The sequence below is a fragment of the Aotus nancymaae genome, unplaced genomic scaffold (genome assembly GCF_030222135.1).
Source record: "Aotus nancymaae isolate 86718 unplaced genomic scaffold, 86718_ANA_hifiasm-v0.15.2.pri h1tg000053l, whole genome shotgun sequence".
Taxonomy (NCBI): Eukaryota; Metazoa; Chordata; class Mammalia; order Primates; family Aotidae; genus Aotus; species Aotus nancymaae.
In genome coordinates, this window is record NW_026988467.1 from 17,896,421 (window position 1) to 17,913,050 (window position 16,630).

A 16,630-nucleotide genomic window follows, 5' to 3' on the forward strand; every position below is an offset into this window, starting at 1 on the left:
GCCCAGGCTGGAGTACAGCGGTACGAACTCAGCTCACTGCAACCTCCGCCTCCGGGTTCAAGCAATTCTCTGCCTCAGCCTCCTGAGTAGCCCGTTACCATGCACGGCTAATTTTTGTATTTTCAGTAGAGACAGGATTTCACCATCTTTGCCAGGCTGGTCTTGAATTCCTGACCTCATGATCCACCCACCTCGACCTCCCAAAGTGCTGGGATTACAGGTGTCAGCCACGGAACCCAGCCAGAAAAAAATTACCATTATTATTATTATTATTATTATTAAGACAGAGTCTCGCTCTGTTGCCCAGGCTGGAGTGCAGTGGCGTGACCTTGGCTGACTGCAACCTCTGCCCTCTGGGTTCAAGTGATTCTTCTGCCCTAGCCTCCCAAGTAGCTGGGACTACAGGCATGCACCACCATGCCCAGCTAATTTTTGTATTTTTAGTACAGACAGGGTTTCACCATATTGGCCAGGCTGGTCTGGAACTCCTGACCTCATGATCGGCCCGCCTTGGCCTCTCAAAGTGCTGGGATTACAGGTGTGAACCACCATACCTGGCCAGAAAAAAATACTTTAAGATTTTTTTTTTCTTAAGACACAGGGTCTTGCTCTATTGCGCAGGCTGGAATGCAGTGGAACAATCGTATATCACACTGCAGCCTCGACCTCCTGGGCTCAAGTGATCCTCCTGCCTCAGTCTCCCAACTCCCTAGGATTACAAGCTTATACCACCATGCCTAGCTAGGTTTTCTTTCTTTTTTATTTTCCCCAAGACGGGGTTTCACCACGTTGGTCAGGCTGGTCTTGAACTCCCGACCTCAGGTGATCCACCCGCCTTGGCCTCCAAAGTGCTTGGATTACAGGTGTGAGCCACTACGCCCGGCCTCTTTTTTTTTTTTTTTTTTTTTTTTTTGAGATGTAGTTTTGCTCTGGTTGCCCAGGCTGCTGGAGTGCAATGGTGCAATCTCGGCTCACCACCTCCTGGGTATTGAACTCCCAAACTCAGGTGATCTGCCTGTCTCAATCTCCCAAAGTGCTGGGATTACAGACTGGCCAGTTTTTTTTTTGTTGTTTATTTGTTTTTAATTTTTTGTTGAGATGGGGTCTCATTATGTTGCCCAGGCTGGTACTGAACTACTAGGTTCAAGCAATCCTCCCGCCCTGGCCTCCCCAAGTGCTGGGATAATGGGTAGGAGACAGCACACTCAGCCAAAGGTTATTTTTCAATGTGAACTGAAGGTTCCTAATGATTAGAGTGACCAGATAATTTACAATCAAAACTGGATTAAAAAAAAAAAAAAAAACTGGGTCAATTCTAAGAGTGAATGGGGCTGTGGAAACAATTAATTGATCTACAACAGGTGTTACTGAGCATTGTTTCAGAAAGGCCAGGAAAAATTATCCTACCTATTACCTGCATGATACATGATACTCTTTTTTGTTTGTTTGTTTGTTGTTTGTTTGTTTGTTTTGAGTGAGGGTCTCACTCGTCACCTAGGCTGGAACATAGAGGTTTGATCAAAGCTCACTGCAGCCTTGAACTCCTGGCCTCAGGTGATCCTCTTGCTTCAGCTTCTAGAGTACCTGGGACTATAGGCACATGCCACCATTCCTGGTTAATTGGCATAATATACAAAGATCAGCTTAAAACCCCTAAACTGACTACAGACTCTTTATTTCATTTCACATGTCACAGCAAACTGACTACTGGCCACTCCATTAACCAGGCCTCTGAATCTTCACTTCCTAGAAGGCTTTGCCTTCCCTTCTCTAACTATAGAGGTCTTCCATCTTCTCCGTTAAGTGACACAATCTCAATGCAGTCACCTCTTCCTTTACCATTGAATTAACATATTCATATCTCTAATCAAAGGTTCTTAATCTGGAGCTAAGAAATGGCCTGATGAGGCCACGTGTGGTGGCCCACACCTGTAATCCTAGCACTTTGACAGGCCGAGTTGGGCATATCACTTGAGGTTAGGAGTTCAAGACCAGCCTGGACAATATGATGAAATCCCATCTCTACTAAAAATACGAAAATTAGCCAGGTGTAGTGGTACAAGCCTATAATCACAGCTACTCAAGAGGCTGAGGCAGGAAAATCACTTTAACTGGGAGGCAGAGGTTGCAGTGAGCCAAGATTGAGCCACTGCCTTCCAGCCTGGGCGACAGAGTGTGATTCCATCTCAAAAAAATAAAATAAAATAAAGAAAAAAAAAGAAATGACCTGATAGACATCTGGGAAACTTTGAAATTACACATAAACACTGAATATAAGTTCTTCTTGAAAGAGAGAGTATTACAACTGTTTTCATATTCTAAAAGTGATTCATAACCCAAAATAATAGCAATCACTTTTCCATCATATCACTTTATATTACAATTATTTATTTTCTTATCGCCCTCAGTAGACTATGAGTCCCTTTTAAGGAATCCTATCTATATCCACAGGAATAAATGGTATGTTGAGCCAAAACATTTAAAAGATAAGTTTCACTCCCTAATTCCCCTAAATTACATTAGGTTCACTGTAACACACCTATAATTTGCTTCTAATATTATTACCTTCATCCTCAAACTTTTAAATTTCCTTTCATATGGCTGGGCATGGTGGCTCACACCTATAATCCCAGCACTTTAGGAGGTTGAGGTAGGAGGATCACTTGAGTCCAGGAACTTGAAAATAGCCTGCACAACAAAGTAAGAGTCCTCAAAATAAATAATTACTCTCCCTTCATTTATGAATTTGAATCAACTATCTAATATAAAAAAATTAAATAGGCTGGCCATAATGGCTCATTGTCTATAATTCCAGCACTTTGGAAGGCAGAGGCAGGAGGATTGCTTGAGCTCAGGAGTCTAACTAGCCTGGGCAACATATTAAGACCCTGCATCCGCCAAAAATATTTTTAGTCATAGTAGCATGTGACTGTAGTCCCAGTAACTTGGGAGACTGAGGCAGGAGGATCATTTGAGGCCAGGAGTTCAAGACTTCCGTCAGCCATAATCATGCCACTGCACTTGAGCCTGGGCAACAAGAGCAAAATTCTGTCTCAAAATTAAAAAGAAAACAATGTTCACTCTTCTACACTTTCAGCATTTTAAAAATATGTAATCAGGGAGAATAAAAAGTAAAATTTTTTAAATTTAAACTTTAGAAAATGGTAAACTGATAACATTTTTAAGAAAAGTCCTGAAAGAAAATAAAATTGTCAAAAAAGAATAATACAAGGCTGCACTTTGGGAGGCCAAGGTAGGTGGCTCATCTGAGGTCAGAAGTTTGAGACCAGCCTGGCCACTACGACGAAACCCCATCTGTACTAAAAATACAAAAATTAGCCAACTGTGGTGGCCCGTGCCTGTAGTCCCAGCTACATGGGTGGCTGAGGTAGAAGAATCGTTTTAACCCAGGAGGCAGAGGTTGCAGTGAGCCAAGATCACACCACTGCACTCCAGTCTGGGCAACAGAGTGAAACTCTATCTCAAAAATAATAATAATAGTAATAATACAGAGGTTAATATTTATAGAAAGGAAAAATAAGACAGGTCACTCTATCTCAACATAGTATTTGTTTTACTCCATTTCTTAGATCTCTATGGGGAAAGGGCCTATTCACCTTATTCTATTATAGACATCTCATTCTATTCAGAAATTCACTAATCTTTTTGCCAAAAACTTGTCATTTGTCAAACAAACACTGCCTGCAATAACAAGGATTCACACACAAAAGCACACACACTGTCTGACAACCTTCAGACACTCACCGTGCTGTAGACTGCTGAGACAGTGGGAGTGAAGATTCGATCCTCAAGAGGCTGTTGCACAGGTCCTCTAGGAATTCTAGAAGAGCAAGTTAAGGATAACAGAATTCAAAAATGGATGATTAATAGTTAGAGAAACTTGCCACCACAAAATTCCACCAACAACTTAAGCATTTTCCAATTAGTGAGTTACATACTTCCACCCAATTATTGAGTTATATACTTCTCCACTAAAACTAAAAAATAAAATATTTCAGATGTCCTAAAATAACTAAATCAATATCTTCAAAAGTCTTCCCATGATAAACATTCCAAAGAAACTCAAAATAAAGCCAACTATATGGCAAATGCCAAATTTTAGGCCCGTGATGAGACTCTGCCACCTTTACTTTCTACTCAAAAAAAAAAAAAAAAAAAAACAGCTGGTCGCAGTGGCTCATGCCTATAATCTCAACACTTTGGGAGGTCACATTGAGAGAATCACTAAAGCTCAAGAGTTCAAGACAAGCCTGGCCAACACAGCCAGACCCTGTCTCTATTAAATGAGCCGAGTGTGGTCGCCAGCACCTGTAGTATCAGCTACTTGGGAGGCTGAGGTGGTAGGATCACTTGAACACAAAAGTTTGAGTTTGCAGTGAGCAATGATTGTGCCACAGCACTCCAGACTAAGCAATAGAGCAAGACTCTGTCTCAAAAAACAAAAAACAAAAACTAAGGAAGTACACAAGCAAAATATTCAGAAGGGTAAGAGTTATTCATCAAGTGAAAACTGCTGACAAAGGCCCACTCTGTTTTAACTACATAGAAATGGCAAATACAGGGCGGGTGCAGCAGCTCACGCCAATAATCCCAGCACTTTGGAAGGCTGAGGCGGGCAGATCACAAGGTCAAGAGATCGAGACCATCCTGGCCAACATGGTGAAACTCCGCCTCTACTAAGAGTACAAAAAATTAGCTGGGCGTGGTGGTGTACGCCTGTAGTCTCAGCTACTCAGGAGGTTGAGGCAGGAGAATGGCTTAACGCTGGGAGGAGGAGGTTGTAATGAGCTGAGATCACGCCACTGCACTCCAGCCTGGCAACAGAGCAACACTCTGTCTCAAAAAAAAAAAGAAAAAGAAATGGCAAATACAGTTGTTTCTTTTTCTATTTTATGGTACTTTCCTGATAGTCACCACCAGCTTCCTATTTTTAAAAAGAGGCTATCGACCATAATTTAGTGTAAAATATTTCATGATGTTGGCAGGACATTCTATTAAAACACAAAAGACTATCATTTTATTCAGCTTCAAAATAAAAAGATGTAACCTCTTCTACTTGGTAAGGTGATATTTTTGGAATAAAAAATACTAGTATTTTCTTAAATTCTAGACCTATTTAAGAATGACAACCAAAAGACTGGCACCAAAAGATCTACAGCAATTACCTCCGGACGGTGGGTTTGCATAACTGTATTATGTTTTTAACAATGTTATTACAAATATTATTGTAATGTCACTGTATTATAAAAAAATTAATTATTTGTATGATTTAAATGTATTTTTCAATGACCCTAAATATAGTAACCTGGGCTGGGTGCGATGCCTCACACCTGTAATCCCAGCATTTTGGGAGGCTGTGGCAGTAGATCGCTGGAGCCCAAGAGTTCGAAACCAGCCTGGGCAACATAGGAAACCTGTTAGCCTAACCAACCACGTTGGCTAATCTTTAAAAAAAAATTAAAAAATTAGTCAAGTGTGGTGATACAAGCCTGTAGCCCCAGCTACTTCAAAGGCTGAGGCGGGAGGATCACCTGAGTGCCGGATGTCCAGTCTGCAGTGAGTCATGATCACACTTCTGCATTCCAGCCTGGAGAACAGAGCAAGAGCCTGTCTCAAAAAATTAAGAATACTAACCCAAAATGAGAGAGATTCTTTACTTTAACCTAACAAAAATATTTAGTACTTTTTTTTTTTGAGACAGAGTCTCAACTTTGTCGCCAGGCGCCAAGCTGGAGTGCAGTGGCGCGATCTCGGGCTGACTGCAACCTCTGCCTCCCAGGTTCAAGCAATTCTCCTGCCTGACCCTCCCAAGTAGCTGGGACTACAGGTATGAGCCACCACACCCAGCTAATTTTTGTATTTTTTTAGTAGAGACTGGGTTTCACCATGTTGGCCAGGATGGTCTCGATCTCTTGACCACATGATCTGCCCGCCTCGGCCTCCCAAAGTGCTAGGATTACAGGCATGAGCCAACGCGCCCGGCTTTAGTACTTTTCATATCATATTCCTTTCTAATTCAATGAGATAGTTCAGAAAACAAAGTGAGAGCTGCAAATAAGTTTTTAAGAATGACCACAAGTTGCCACAGTCTGAAAGAATCATTAGAAGTAAAATTCTTGGCCGGGCGCGGTGGCTCAAGCCTGTAATCCCAGCACTTTGGGAGGCCGAGGCGGGTGGATCACGAGGTCGAGAGATCGAGACCATCCTGGTCAACATTGTGAAACCCCGTCTCTACTAATACAAAAAAATTAGCTGGGCACGGTGGCGCGTGCCTGTAATCCCAGCTACTCAGGAGGCTGAGGCAGGAGAATTGCCTGAACCCAGGAGGCGGAGGTTGCGGTGAGCCGAGATCGCGCCATTGCACTCCAGCCTGGGTAACAAGAGCGAGACTCTGTCTCAAAAAAAAAAAAAAAAAAAAAAAAAAAAAAGAAGTAAAATTCTTTACATCCAAGCAGCCACAGTCTACTATAAGTTTACACAGAGATAGAACAGGGAGCTGGGAGCGGTGGCTCACACCTGTAATCCCAGCACTCTGGGAGGCTGAGGTGGGCAGATCACAGAGGTCAGGAGTTCGAGACCAGCCTGACCAACATGGAGAAACCGTCTCTACTAAAAATACAAAATTAGCTGGGTGTAGTGGTGCATGCCTGTAATCCGAGTTACTCGGGAGGCTGAGGCAGGAGAATTGTTTGAATCCAGGAAGCAGAAGTTGCAGTAAGCCAAAATCATGCCATTGCACTCCAGCCTGAGCAACGAGAATGAAACTCCATCTCAAAAAAAAAAAAAGAAAAAAAGAAAGCAAAAAAATTTGTACTTTAATCATTAAAATTAGTCACAATGCAACAGTTTCTAGAGAGTTCTTTAAACAGGCAACCTCAGAGAACAGTTAAAAGCACTGCCATTAATTCTTAGACACTGAGAACTGTATTTAAAATGCTGCACTGAAAAATAGCAAAGCTAGGCCAGGTGCGGTGGCTCACTCCTGCAATCCCAGCACTTTGGGAGGCCAAGGCAGGCAGATCACTTGAGGTCAGGAATTCAAGACCAGCCTAGCCAACATGGCGAAACCCTGTCTTTACTAAAAACACAAAAATTAACTGAGTGTGGTGGCGCATACCTGTACTCCCAGCTACTGGGAGGCTAAGGCAGGAGAATCACTTGAACCCAGGAGGCGGAGGCTGCAGTGAGCCAAGATCACGCCACCACACTCCAGCCTGGGCAACAGAGCGATACTCTGTCTCAAAAAAAAGAGAAATAACAATATTAAAACATTTCATGGCCAGGCACGGTGGTTCAAGCCTGTAATCCCAGCACTTTGGGAGGCTGAGGCAGGAGGATCACGAGGTCAGGAGATTGAGACCATCCTAGCCAACATGGTGAAACCCCATCTCTACTAAAAATACAAAAATTAGCTGGGCATGGTGGCACACATCTTAGTCCCAGCTACTCAGGAGGCTGAGGCAGGACAATCACTTGAACCCAGGAGGCAGAGGTTGCAGTAAGCCGAGATTGTGCCACTGCACTCCAGCCTGGCGACACAGTGAGACTCCATATGAAAAAAAAGATTTCATAAAGAAAAAAACTTTATCCAAGGTGCATGTTCATGTATACATATACACATGCATGTGTGTGTGTGTGTGTATACACGTGTGTGTGTATATATGCCTAAAAAGTTTTAGAACAAAAGCCCTTAAAATGTTCACTTATCAATTAACTCAGAATAAAGACTATTCCTTAGCTGAAATAAAATTTTCTTTGCATTTGAGTTCTGCAGTGTGGTTACACAATGGTGGAAAATATGAGGCCATTCTTTATTCTACAGTGACAAGTACTATTGCTTTCTCTAGCCACGGCTAATTCTTGCTATGTGAGAATAGGATTTCAAATAAGTATCTTCACAGATTCTCAGGATTTAGAAAATAATTAATAATAAAAGAAAATGATTATCAATACTATACCCAAAATGCTGAGTCACTCCACTTACTCTTAACAAAGAGAAAGTTAGGAATTCTGATTTTTCTTACTTACCTTGTTATATAATAAGATTGCTATAAATACAAGATTTCTAGAGACAATCATATATTTGGCCAATAGTCCAGTAACATTCTTTCTCCATAGCCACAAATAAGTAATGTTGATTTCATTTATTTAACTCCCTGTAAACTACCAACAAACTATTGTGAAGTAGTACATTGTTTTAAAAGATCTTTTGTATGAAAAACAATTACATTAAAATAAAAATGTCCTACCAAAAACTGAAAATAGAAACAGAAGATCTGAATCTCAAGCCCAGTTGTTAGCCTAACCAATCATGTTAAATTCACTGAATCTCTTAATATTTTCTCCTGTAAACTGAGGGTCAACAAGATGAAGTAACTTGCCCAAGATGAGGCTAAGTTAAGACACCAGGCCAGATCTCTCCATACTCGAAAACATGTAATCTTCCTATTACACCAGGCTATCCAAGAACATAACACTTCATTGCATAAGAAAAATGTCACAACCCAGTCAAAAGATTTTGCCCTAACTACAGCAAGAAATACAATGGTTTATTTCATAAAAAAAAAAAAAAATGGCATATCACCCTAAAACTTCTATAAAGTCCAAAATTCTTGGCCCAAGCTCAATCACCTGCCCAATGGCAAATGAACATCCACTACCGTAGACTGGTCAGGTAATAAGTGAAACCAAAGGAATTTATTTTATGGAGTAATTTTCTCCTTTAATTCACAGTGCTGATAGTTGCACAACCTTGTAAATATGTTTTAAAAAATCACTGAACTGCACACTTTAGAAGTATGAATTCTATGGCATATATATGAAATACATCTCAATAAAAGAACTTGAGGCTCACGCCTGTAATCCCAGCACTTTGGGAGACCAAAGTGAGTGGATCACTTGATGCCAGGAGTTCGAGACCAGCCATGCCAACATGGCGAAATCCCATTTCTACTAAAAATACAAAAATTAGCAGAGTGTGGTGATGCACGCCTGTGATTCCAGCCACTTAGGAGGCTGTAGCAGGAGGATGACTTGAACCCAGGAGGCGTAGGTTGCAGTAAGCCGAGATCGTGCCACTGTACTCCAGCCAGGGCAACACAGCAAGACCCTATCTCTTAATACTTTTTTTTTCCCACCACCTCCACTCCCCTATCTCAGAACTTAAAACGTTAACAAGTTGCAATTAGCATACCTCTCTACCAAAAAAGCCTAGATAAATCAGTATGAGACAGGAACTGCCAGAAATTTTCTGCAGAATTTGAATTCAAATAAATGACACATGTAAAACTCTGTACAACATACTTCCTTCCTAATTCTGCCTGCCATTGTGCTTATTACCAGTTCTCACCAAACTCTGTATCTCCAAGCATAAATCACTGGATGTTTCTGTCTCTCTGAGCTCAAGGTAACAGCTTTTCACATGTAACATGCACACACAATAATCCAGAACATGTTGATTTTTTTTAAACCCATGATTGAAATACAGTAGTACATCCACTTGATATTTCTGTAGTTCAAATTGCTATGATTTATATAACCAGGAAATACAAGCAAAAGTAAGATTATACAGATGCTATGCAATACTGAATTAAGACTATAAATAGAAATATAAATGTAAAAAATTTCAAATTCTACACTTTCTTTTTCTAGTAAAATAATAACAAAAGACAAATTTCAGAAATAAATGTAATTTGATGGTTAAAGAGTATTAAAGCACAACAGACTCTGATTATTAAAGTACTCACTATATACATATTACAATAAATGCCAACTAAGCAAATACACTTGCAGAGACTAAACGTCATTGCAGAAATCCAAGAATCCATTACATGATATACATTAATGATACGAATGTTTCCTACTTATGTAGAAAAGAGAGGACTAATATATTTAAAAGAACAAATGGTTATGAAACTTCATGAAGGATGAACTCTCTTTAGAATAAACCTTCTTGATCTATGGCAATCATATCTGGCACTGGGCTTGTTTATAGTCAGTACTTCCTTAAAAGGTGAATTTTCACAAAGTAGAAAACAAGAAGTGAAAAAAACAGAAATTGTCTTTCAGTCTGCAGAAACACTCAAGTTCCATTTATAATTCCCAGCTAAATGTTCCTAAACCTTGCCCACTCCACTCCAACAAAAACTACTGTCCTAATGTTCAGCATAAGCAATATTCTTAAAGTGAAATACTCGAGATACCATTTCCTCATGGAAAGGAAGAGTAAGGATACAAATGTCATCAAGTAAATACTGATGTATAGGCAAAATGGGCAACTAATATCAGGAGATTAAAAAAATAATGCAAAGGATCTTTTTCTATATTATTTCTTATTTAGGCCAATATGTCAATGTCAATTTATACCTTCTCTACTTCTTATTTCTACATAGTTCTGACAATAAAAAGGAAGTTAACTTCTATAATACTAAGAACAATGGCAGAATTTCTTAACTATACCCTATTTTACAAAGATATTAAACGTAATTTCGCAAAAGATGTACTTTTAAAAATACAGTCACTTTGGAAATAGCTATAATCTTCTTTTTTAAATTTTATTTTTAATTTTTTGAGACAGACTCTCGCTCATCACCCAGGCTGTATGGAGTTCAGTGGCATAATCTCAGGTCACTGCAACCTCCGCCTTCTAGGCTAAAGCGAGTCTCATAACTCAGCCTCCTGTGACTTGGCCTTCCAAGTAGCTAGGACACTACAGGCATGCACTACACCATGGCTGGCTTTTTGTATTTTTAGTATAGATAGGGCTTCGCCACTTTCCCTTGGCTGGTCTCGAACTCCTGAGCTCAGGCAATCCGCTCACCTCAGCCTCCCAAAGTGCTAGGATTACAAGTGTGAGTCACCACACCTGACAATAGCTACAGTCTTTTATCATTACTTCTGAAACACACAAATATGTTTTTCAAAAATTAAAAAAATCCCATTTAAACAAACTGGCTCCAACCTAAACCACAACAGACTCTGTCTCTATAAATATTTAAAAGAAAAAAAAAAAAGCCAGGATTTTTTTTTAATAGCCCCTACAAAAGAAAAATTAACCTATTTTTTAAAAAGAGCCTGACACAGTGGAGCATACCTGTAGTTCCAGCCATTAAGAAAGCTGTGATGACAGGATCCCTCGAGCCCAAACATTAACCTGGACAATTCTTTCTTTCCTCACTTTACCTTTTGCCACTGAGATCCAAGGAAATAAAACTAACCAATTTTAAACTCTGTTTCAACTCAATTTAATGCTGGCTGTTAATTCACATCCAAAAACCCTATTGGAAATCAGAATTTTTCCACAACTAGAAAGCAAATACGGGGGTGGGGTATATGTGTGTGTGTGTGTGTGCGCGCGCGCGCCTAACGCCAGCAAATACAGAAGGGGTGTGTGTGTGTGTGTGTGTGAGTGTCTGCTAACACCAACACCCCTAATTAAACACATTAATATCTCTGTAGCAAAATATATTCAAACTTCTGCCCTTCTGTCCAGAAGTTTGCCAATGCCAGAAAGAGAATAAGTTCTCCAAGCTCTTGGGATTTCAGAATTGCAAGACTATACTGTCTTTATCATTGCATCTTTGCAATTAGTATCTCTGGAGTGTACAGAACTAGAAAACATTAGATTAGATTTTGTTTTATTTTGGAGTACAGTGGCGTGATCACAGCTTACTGCAGCCTGAACCTCCTGTGCTCAAGTGATCTTCTCATCTCAGTCTCCCAAGCAGCTGAGACTACAGGTGTGTTCCATCATGCCCAGCTAATCTTTAAATTTTTTGGTAGAGATGGTGTCACCCTATGTTGCCCAGGGCTCAAGCAATCCTCTCACCTCTTCCTCCCAAAGTGCTGAGATTACAGGCATGAGTCACCACACCTGGCCTATATTAGATTTTTAACAAATCCAGAAGAAACATTAGTCTCAAAAAGTTTAGCCAGAAAACCCCTTGTTCTGGCTGATTTTCTAGTAACTCAAATACGAGTCAGCACATACTGCTAACTGATTTCCTGCCAGTCATTTAAATTTACCCAAAAATATATCCTGTGTATAAGTTTAGAAATATACAAACAAAAAACCAAAACAATTATTGCCAGAGACTACACAACAATGGCTGCTGTCTATGCTGTTATTTCTACACAAGATAAAAACATATTTTTTCTGTGAGACAAAATTACATACATACGCACAAATGAATGACATACTCACAAGTTTCAAATGAAGTTCCTAATGCCCTCATATTTTTAGTTCTATAACAAACTAATATTATTTAAAATGTTTTCTAATGCCCAATTCAGATTCCTATACAACCAATCCATGACAAAGCAAGGGCAGAAAGCAACAAAGTAAGCCTCTCTTCTCAAAAATCGCCACCTTGCACGATAGCAAAAATGTGGAATTAGGTTAACCCAAGTATCCATCAGAGGATGACTGCATAAAGAAAATGTGGTATATATACACAATGGGATACTATTCAACCATAAAAAAATGAGGTCATGTCTTTTGCAGCAACATGGAACTGGAAGCCATTATGTGAAACAACTCAGAAAGACAAATACTACATATTCTCATTTATTACTGAGATCTAAATAATGTATACACATGGAGGTACAATGTGGAATGTCAGAAAATGAAGACTCAGTGTGGAATATCAGAAAACAAAGACACAAGAGAATAGGGCAGATGATGAGAAATTACTTATTCAGGTGATGGACATACGGAAAATCCTGACTTCACCACTACAGCAACCTGTCCATGAAACAAAATTACACTTCTCCCCCAAAAATTTATACAATTTTTTTAACTGCCCACCTTAAAGAAATGGCAGTAACATAACCAAGTTGGAGTTAGCAATTCCAGTTGTGTCCTACATCTGAATCACTCAAATGGCCTTAATAATAACCAAAATAAAACATGCTCATATGCCAAACTTCTCTGGACATGGGTGTGGATAATATGTGAGCTACATACATTTGGCAGATTTTAAAAGCTATCTTTTAAAGAATAACTGAATGCTACTCACATATGAGAAAGTCAAGGTTTGCTGGAAATTATTCTACTGGCTGAAAGTTTTTATGGGTATAACCATAAGGTTTACAAAAATGTTAAGGTCTTGTCATTGACCTGAAATGCTAGAACACTGTTAAAATGTAATTTCAAAAAGTGAATGTAACTTTAATGTGCTAAAAATTTCAGTAATGGAACTTATGTTAAAAAATAATCATGATTAGTTGGAAAAGATTTTTGTTAAAGTCTTGAACATGAATGGTGGTTATGGCAGCACAATGTGAAGTTACTTAATGCTACAGATCTGTACAATGAAAATTGATTAAAATAGTAAATGTTGTGTTATGTATATTTTACCACAATAAAGAATAAACTTTTAAAATAAATAGATAAAAGAACCATGACTATGGAATAGGCAGAGGAGATTCTTCTGAGTTTGGCACTATTATTCTATTCTGTACAAATAGTGTGCAGATTCTATCAAGGATACTCAATCTTTCCAATTTTGTACTTCCTTTCTGGAGTAAAAGGAGTGAGACTCTTTTTTTTCACTGATACACGTGCTGTGCGCTAAGATGATGCAGCCAATGATCACGCTTATATGCAATGCAACCACTTTCAATATGCATCCCTAGAAAAAAGGACACGAAGTCATCCACATCGTCCTCAACTTGATGTATCTTCTTCCTCAGTATCTCAAACTGTGGTTCACAATCCAGATAGGAAGAAAGGAATAACTCATGAATTTGAGGTATTGCTATATGTTACCTCAGGTAAAATAAAGTGGCTGTTTTTTTATGATAGGAAAAATTAAGTTTTTAACTTTGAAAAACCAAAAGGAAGAGGGCATTAGACAAATCATCCAAAACTTAAAATTAACACTTAAAAAATAAGATAGTGTGGTACTGGCAAAAGGACATAAAAACAAATCAATGAACAGAATATAAAACCTAGAAGAAGGCCCATGCAAACGTGGTGAATCAATTTTTCACAAAGGTACAAAGGCAATTGAGTAGAGAAATAGTCTTTTCAACAAATGGTGTTGGAAAAACTGAAAAACCATATGCAAAACAATGAAACTCTTTACCAATACCTCACCCTTTATAAAAAATTAATTCAAAACGTGTGGATCTAGTGTCAGAAAACTATGGATCTTTTAGAAGACACAGTAAGAGGAAACAACTGGTCTACGGCCATACCACCCTGAACACGCCCGATCTCGTCTGATCTCAGAAGCTACGCAGGATCGGGCCTGGTTAGTACTTGGATGGGAGACCACCTGGGAATAACAGGTGCTGTAGGCTTTAAAAAAAAAAAAAAAAAGGAAAAAAATTGTTATCTTGGATTAGGGGGAAAGTTTTCAGATATTACATCAAAAGCATGATCTATTAAAAAAAAATTGATAGGGCCAGGCACAGTGGCTCATGCCTATAATCCAAGCCCTTCGGGAGGACGAGGTGGGAGGATTACTTGAGTCCAGGAGTTTAAGACCAGCTTGGGCAACATAGCAAGCAAGACTTTGTCTCTACAAAATATTTTTTAAAAAGAAGAAACTTGATAAACTGAGTATCATCAAAACTAAGAACATTTCCACTGTAAAAGACATTGGTATAAGAACAAAGAGATAAGATACAGACTGGGGAAAATACTTGTAAAACTTAGGTAAATAAGATAAATGATTTGTATTTAGAATACATATAAAAAACTAGGCTGAGTGCAGTGGCTCATGCCTGTAATCCCAACATTTTGGGAGGCTGAGGCAGGTGAAGTGCTTGAGTCCAGGGGTTCAGGACTAGCCTGGACAAGATGGCAAAATCTCCACTAAAAACACAAAAACCTGACAGGAATGCTGGAACGTGTAATCCCAACTTCTTGGGAGGTTAAGCAGGGAGAATCACCTGAGCTCAGGAGGTGAAGACTGCAGTGAGCTGAGATCACGCCACTATACTCCAGCCTAGACAATCAGAGTGAGACAGACAGACAGACAGACAGACAGACAGACAGACAGACGGACAGAAACTAAAAACTCAGTAAGACAACAAACCACCTAATATTTTTCAAATGGGCAAAAGTTTGCTGTGGTTACTGTAGTTGTGAGAGACAGGGTCTTGCTCTGTCACCCCAGGCTGGAGTACAGTTGCAGGATCTTAGCTCACTACAGCCTTGATCTCCCAGACTTAAGCAATCCTCCCACCAACTCAACCCATAACTGTTATGTGCCACTATGTCCAGCTAATTCTTTCATTTTTTGTAAAGATGAAGTCTCACTATGTTGCCCAGGCTCATCCCAAACTCCTGAAATCAAGCAATCCTCCTGCCTTATCATTGCCAAGTGCTGGGATTACTACAGGCATGAGCCACCACGCCTGGCCTCAAATGGGCAGAAGTTTTAAATGAATGACACCTAACCAAAGAAAAGGTACACATGGTCAATAAAGACTCAAAAGGATCTTTATGTCCCTAATGAAACATAATTAAGAAATGCAAATGAAAACCAAAATGAGATATCACTATACAGGTTACATTAGCTAAAACCATAAAAAATGACAACACTGAGTGCTGACAAGGATGAGGAACAACTGAAAATCTCACACATTGTTGAGTGCAAAATGGTATAGTCACTTTGGAAAGGAGTTTGGCAGCTTCTTATAAAACTAAACATACACTAACCACATGACTCAGCAATCCCACTCATAGGTATTTACCCAAGATATATGACAACTTAAATTCACACAAAACCCTGAACAAAAATGCTTGTAACAGTTTCATTCATAAGGCAAAATAAACCGGAAATGAGGCAAATATTTTCAACTGGCCAATCAACAAACTATGGTATATCCATATAATGGAATACTAGTAGATATTTAAAAGGAATTAACAATTAATAGACACAAAGACGAGAATGAATCTCAAATGCTAATTATTTTAAGTAAAAGAAAGCTAGACTCACTGCACTCCTGCCTGGGCAACAGAGTGAGACGCTGTCCCTGAGGGAGTGCAAGTGGCAGAGAAGCTAGACTCAAAAAAACTGTTTAAGTCCATTTATATGCATGCTAGTTATGACAAAACTGTAGAAATAGAAAACAGATCAGTGCCTGCCAGGGGCTAGAGGTTGGGGGGAAAGTTTATCCACAAAGGAATGTAACTGGATAAATGGAAGTTTTCTGTTATCTTCTACGTAGGTTACAAAAACCATTCATTTTTCAGAACGTACAAACTGTACACCTAAAATCAATGAATAGTCAGTTCTTCAAAAGGTTGAGCAATAGAGTCAACCTATGGCTCAGTAATTTCACTCGTAGGTATGTACTCAACAGAAAAATAAAACACATATCCATGTAAAACTTATACACGAATGTTCACATCAGCATTATACATAATAGCAAGAAACTGGAGATAAATGCCCAATTGTTAGATGGATAAATTGTGGTATATCAATACAATGGAATTTCATTTGGCAACAAAAAGAAAGTGCTGACAAATGTACATTATGGATTAACCATGAAAACATTAAGGTAAGTGAAAGAAGCCAATCACCAAAGACTATATACTGTGTGATTCTGCTTATATGAAATGTCCAGAATAGGTAAATCCATAGAGACAGAAAGT

The 16,630-nt window shown here is 39.1% G+C and overlaps 1 protein-coding gene and 1 non-coding gene across 35 annotated transcripts in view; one reads left to right on the top strand and one right to left on the bottom strand.

Moving 5' to 3' along the window:
- EIF4G3 (eukaryotic translation initiation factor 4 gamma 3) overlaps positions 1–16,630 on the bottom strand; it is a 377,718-nt gene that overhangs the window by 281,073 nt on the left and 80,015 nt on the right. For 18 of the 34 annotated variants that reach the window (XM_064363400.1, XM_064363397.1, XM_064363402.1 and 15 more), the window contains exons 1-2: positions 5,553–5,608; positions 3,766–3,841 (exon numbers count right to left, since the gene is read on the bottom strand). In XM_064363400.1, the coding sequence (XP_064219470.1) occupies positions 3,766–3,841; positions 5,553–5,602 (126 nt within the window). In that variant the 5' untranslated portion in view covers positions 5,603–5,608. Of the gene's footprint in view, positions 1–3,765; positions 3,842–5,552; positions 5,609–13,511; positions 13,529–16,630 lie in introns of those variants that run through there. The other 16 variants (XR_010337748.1, XM_064363412.1, XM_021668355.2 and 13 more) reach the window with 2 other exon arrangements.
- On the top strand, positions 14,207–14,325 carry LOC135269587 (5S ribosomal RNA). The gene has a single exon (XR_010337840.1). It is a non-coding gene; the product is annotated as a 5S ribosomal RNA (ribosomal RNA).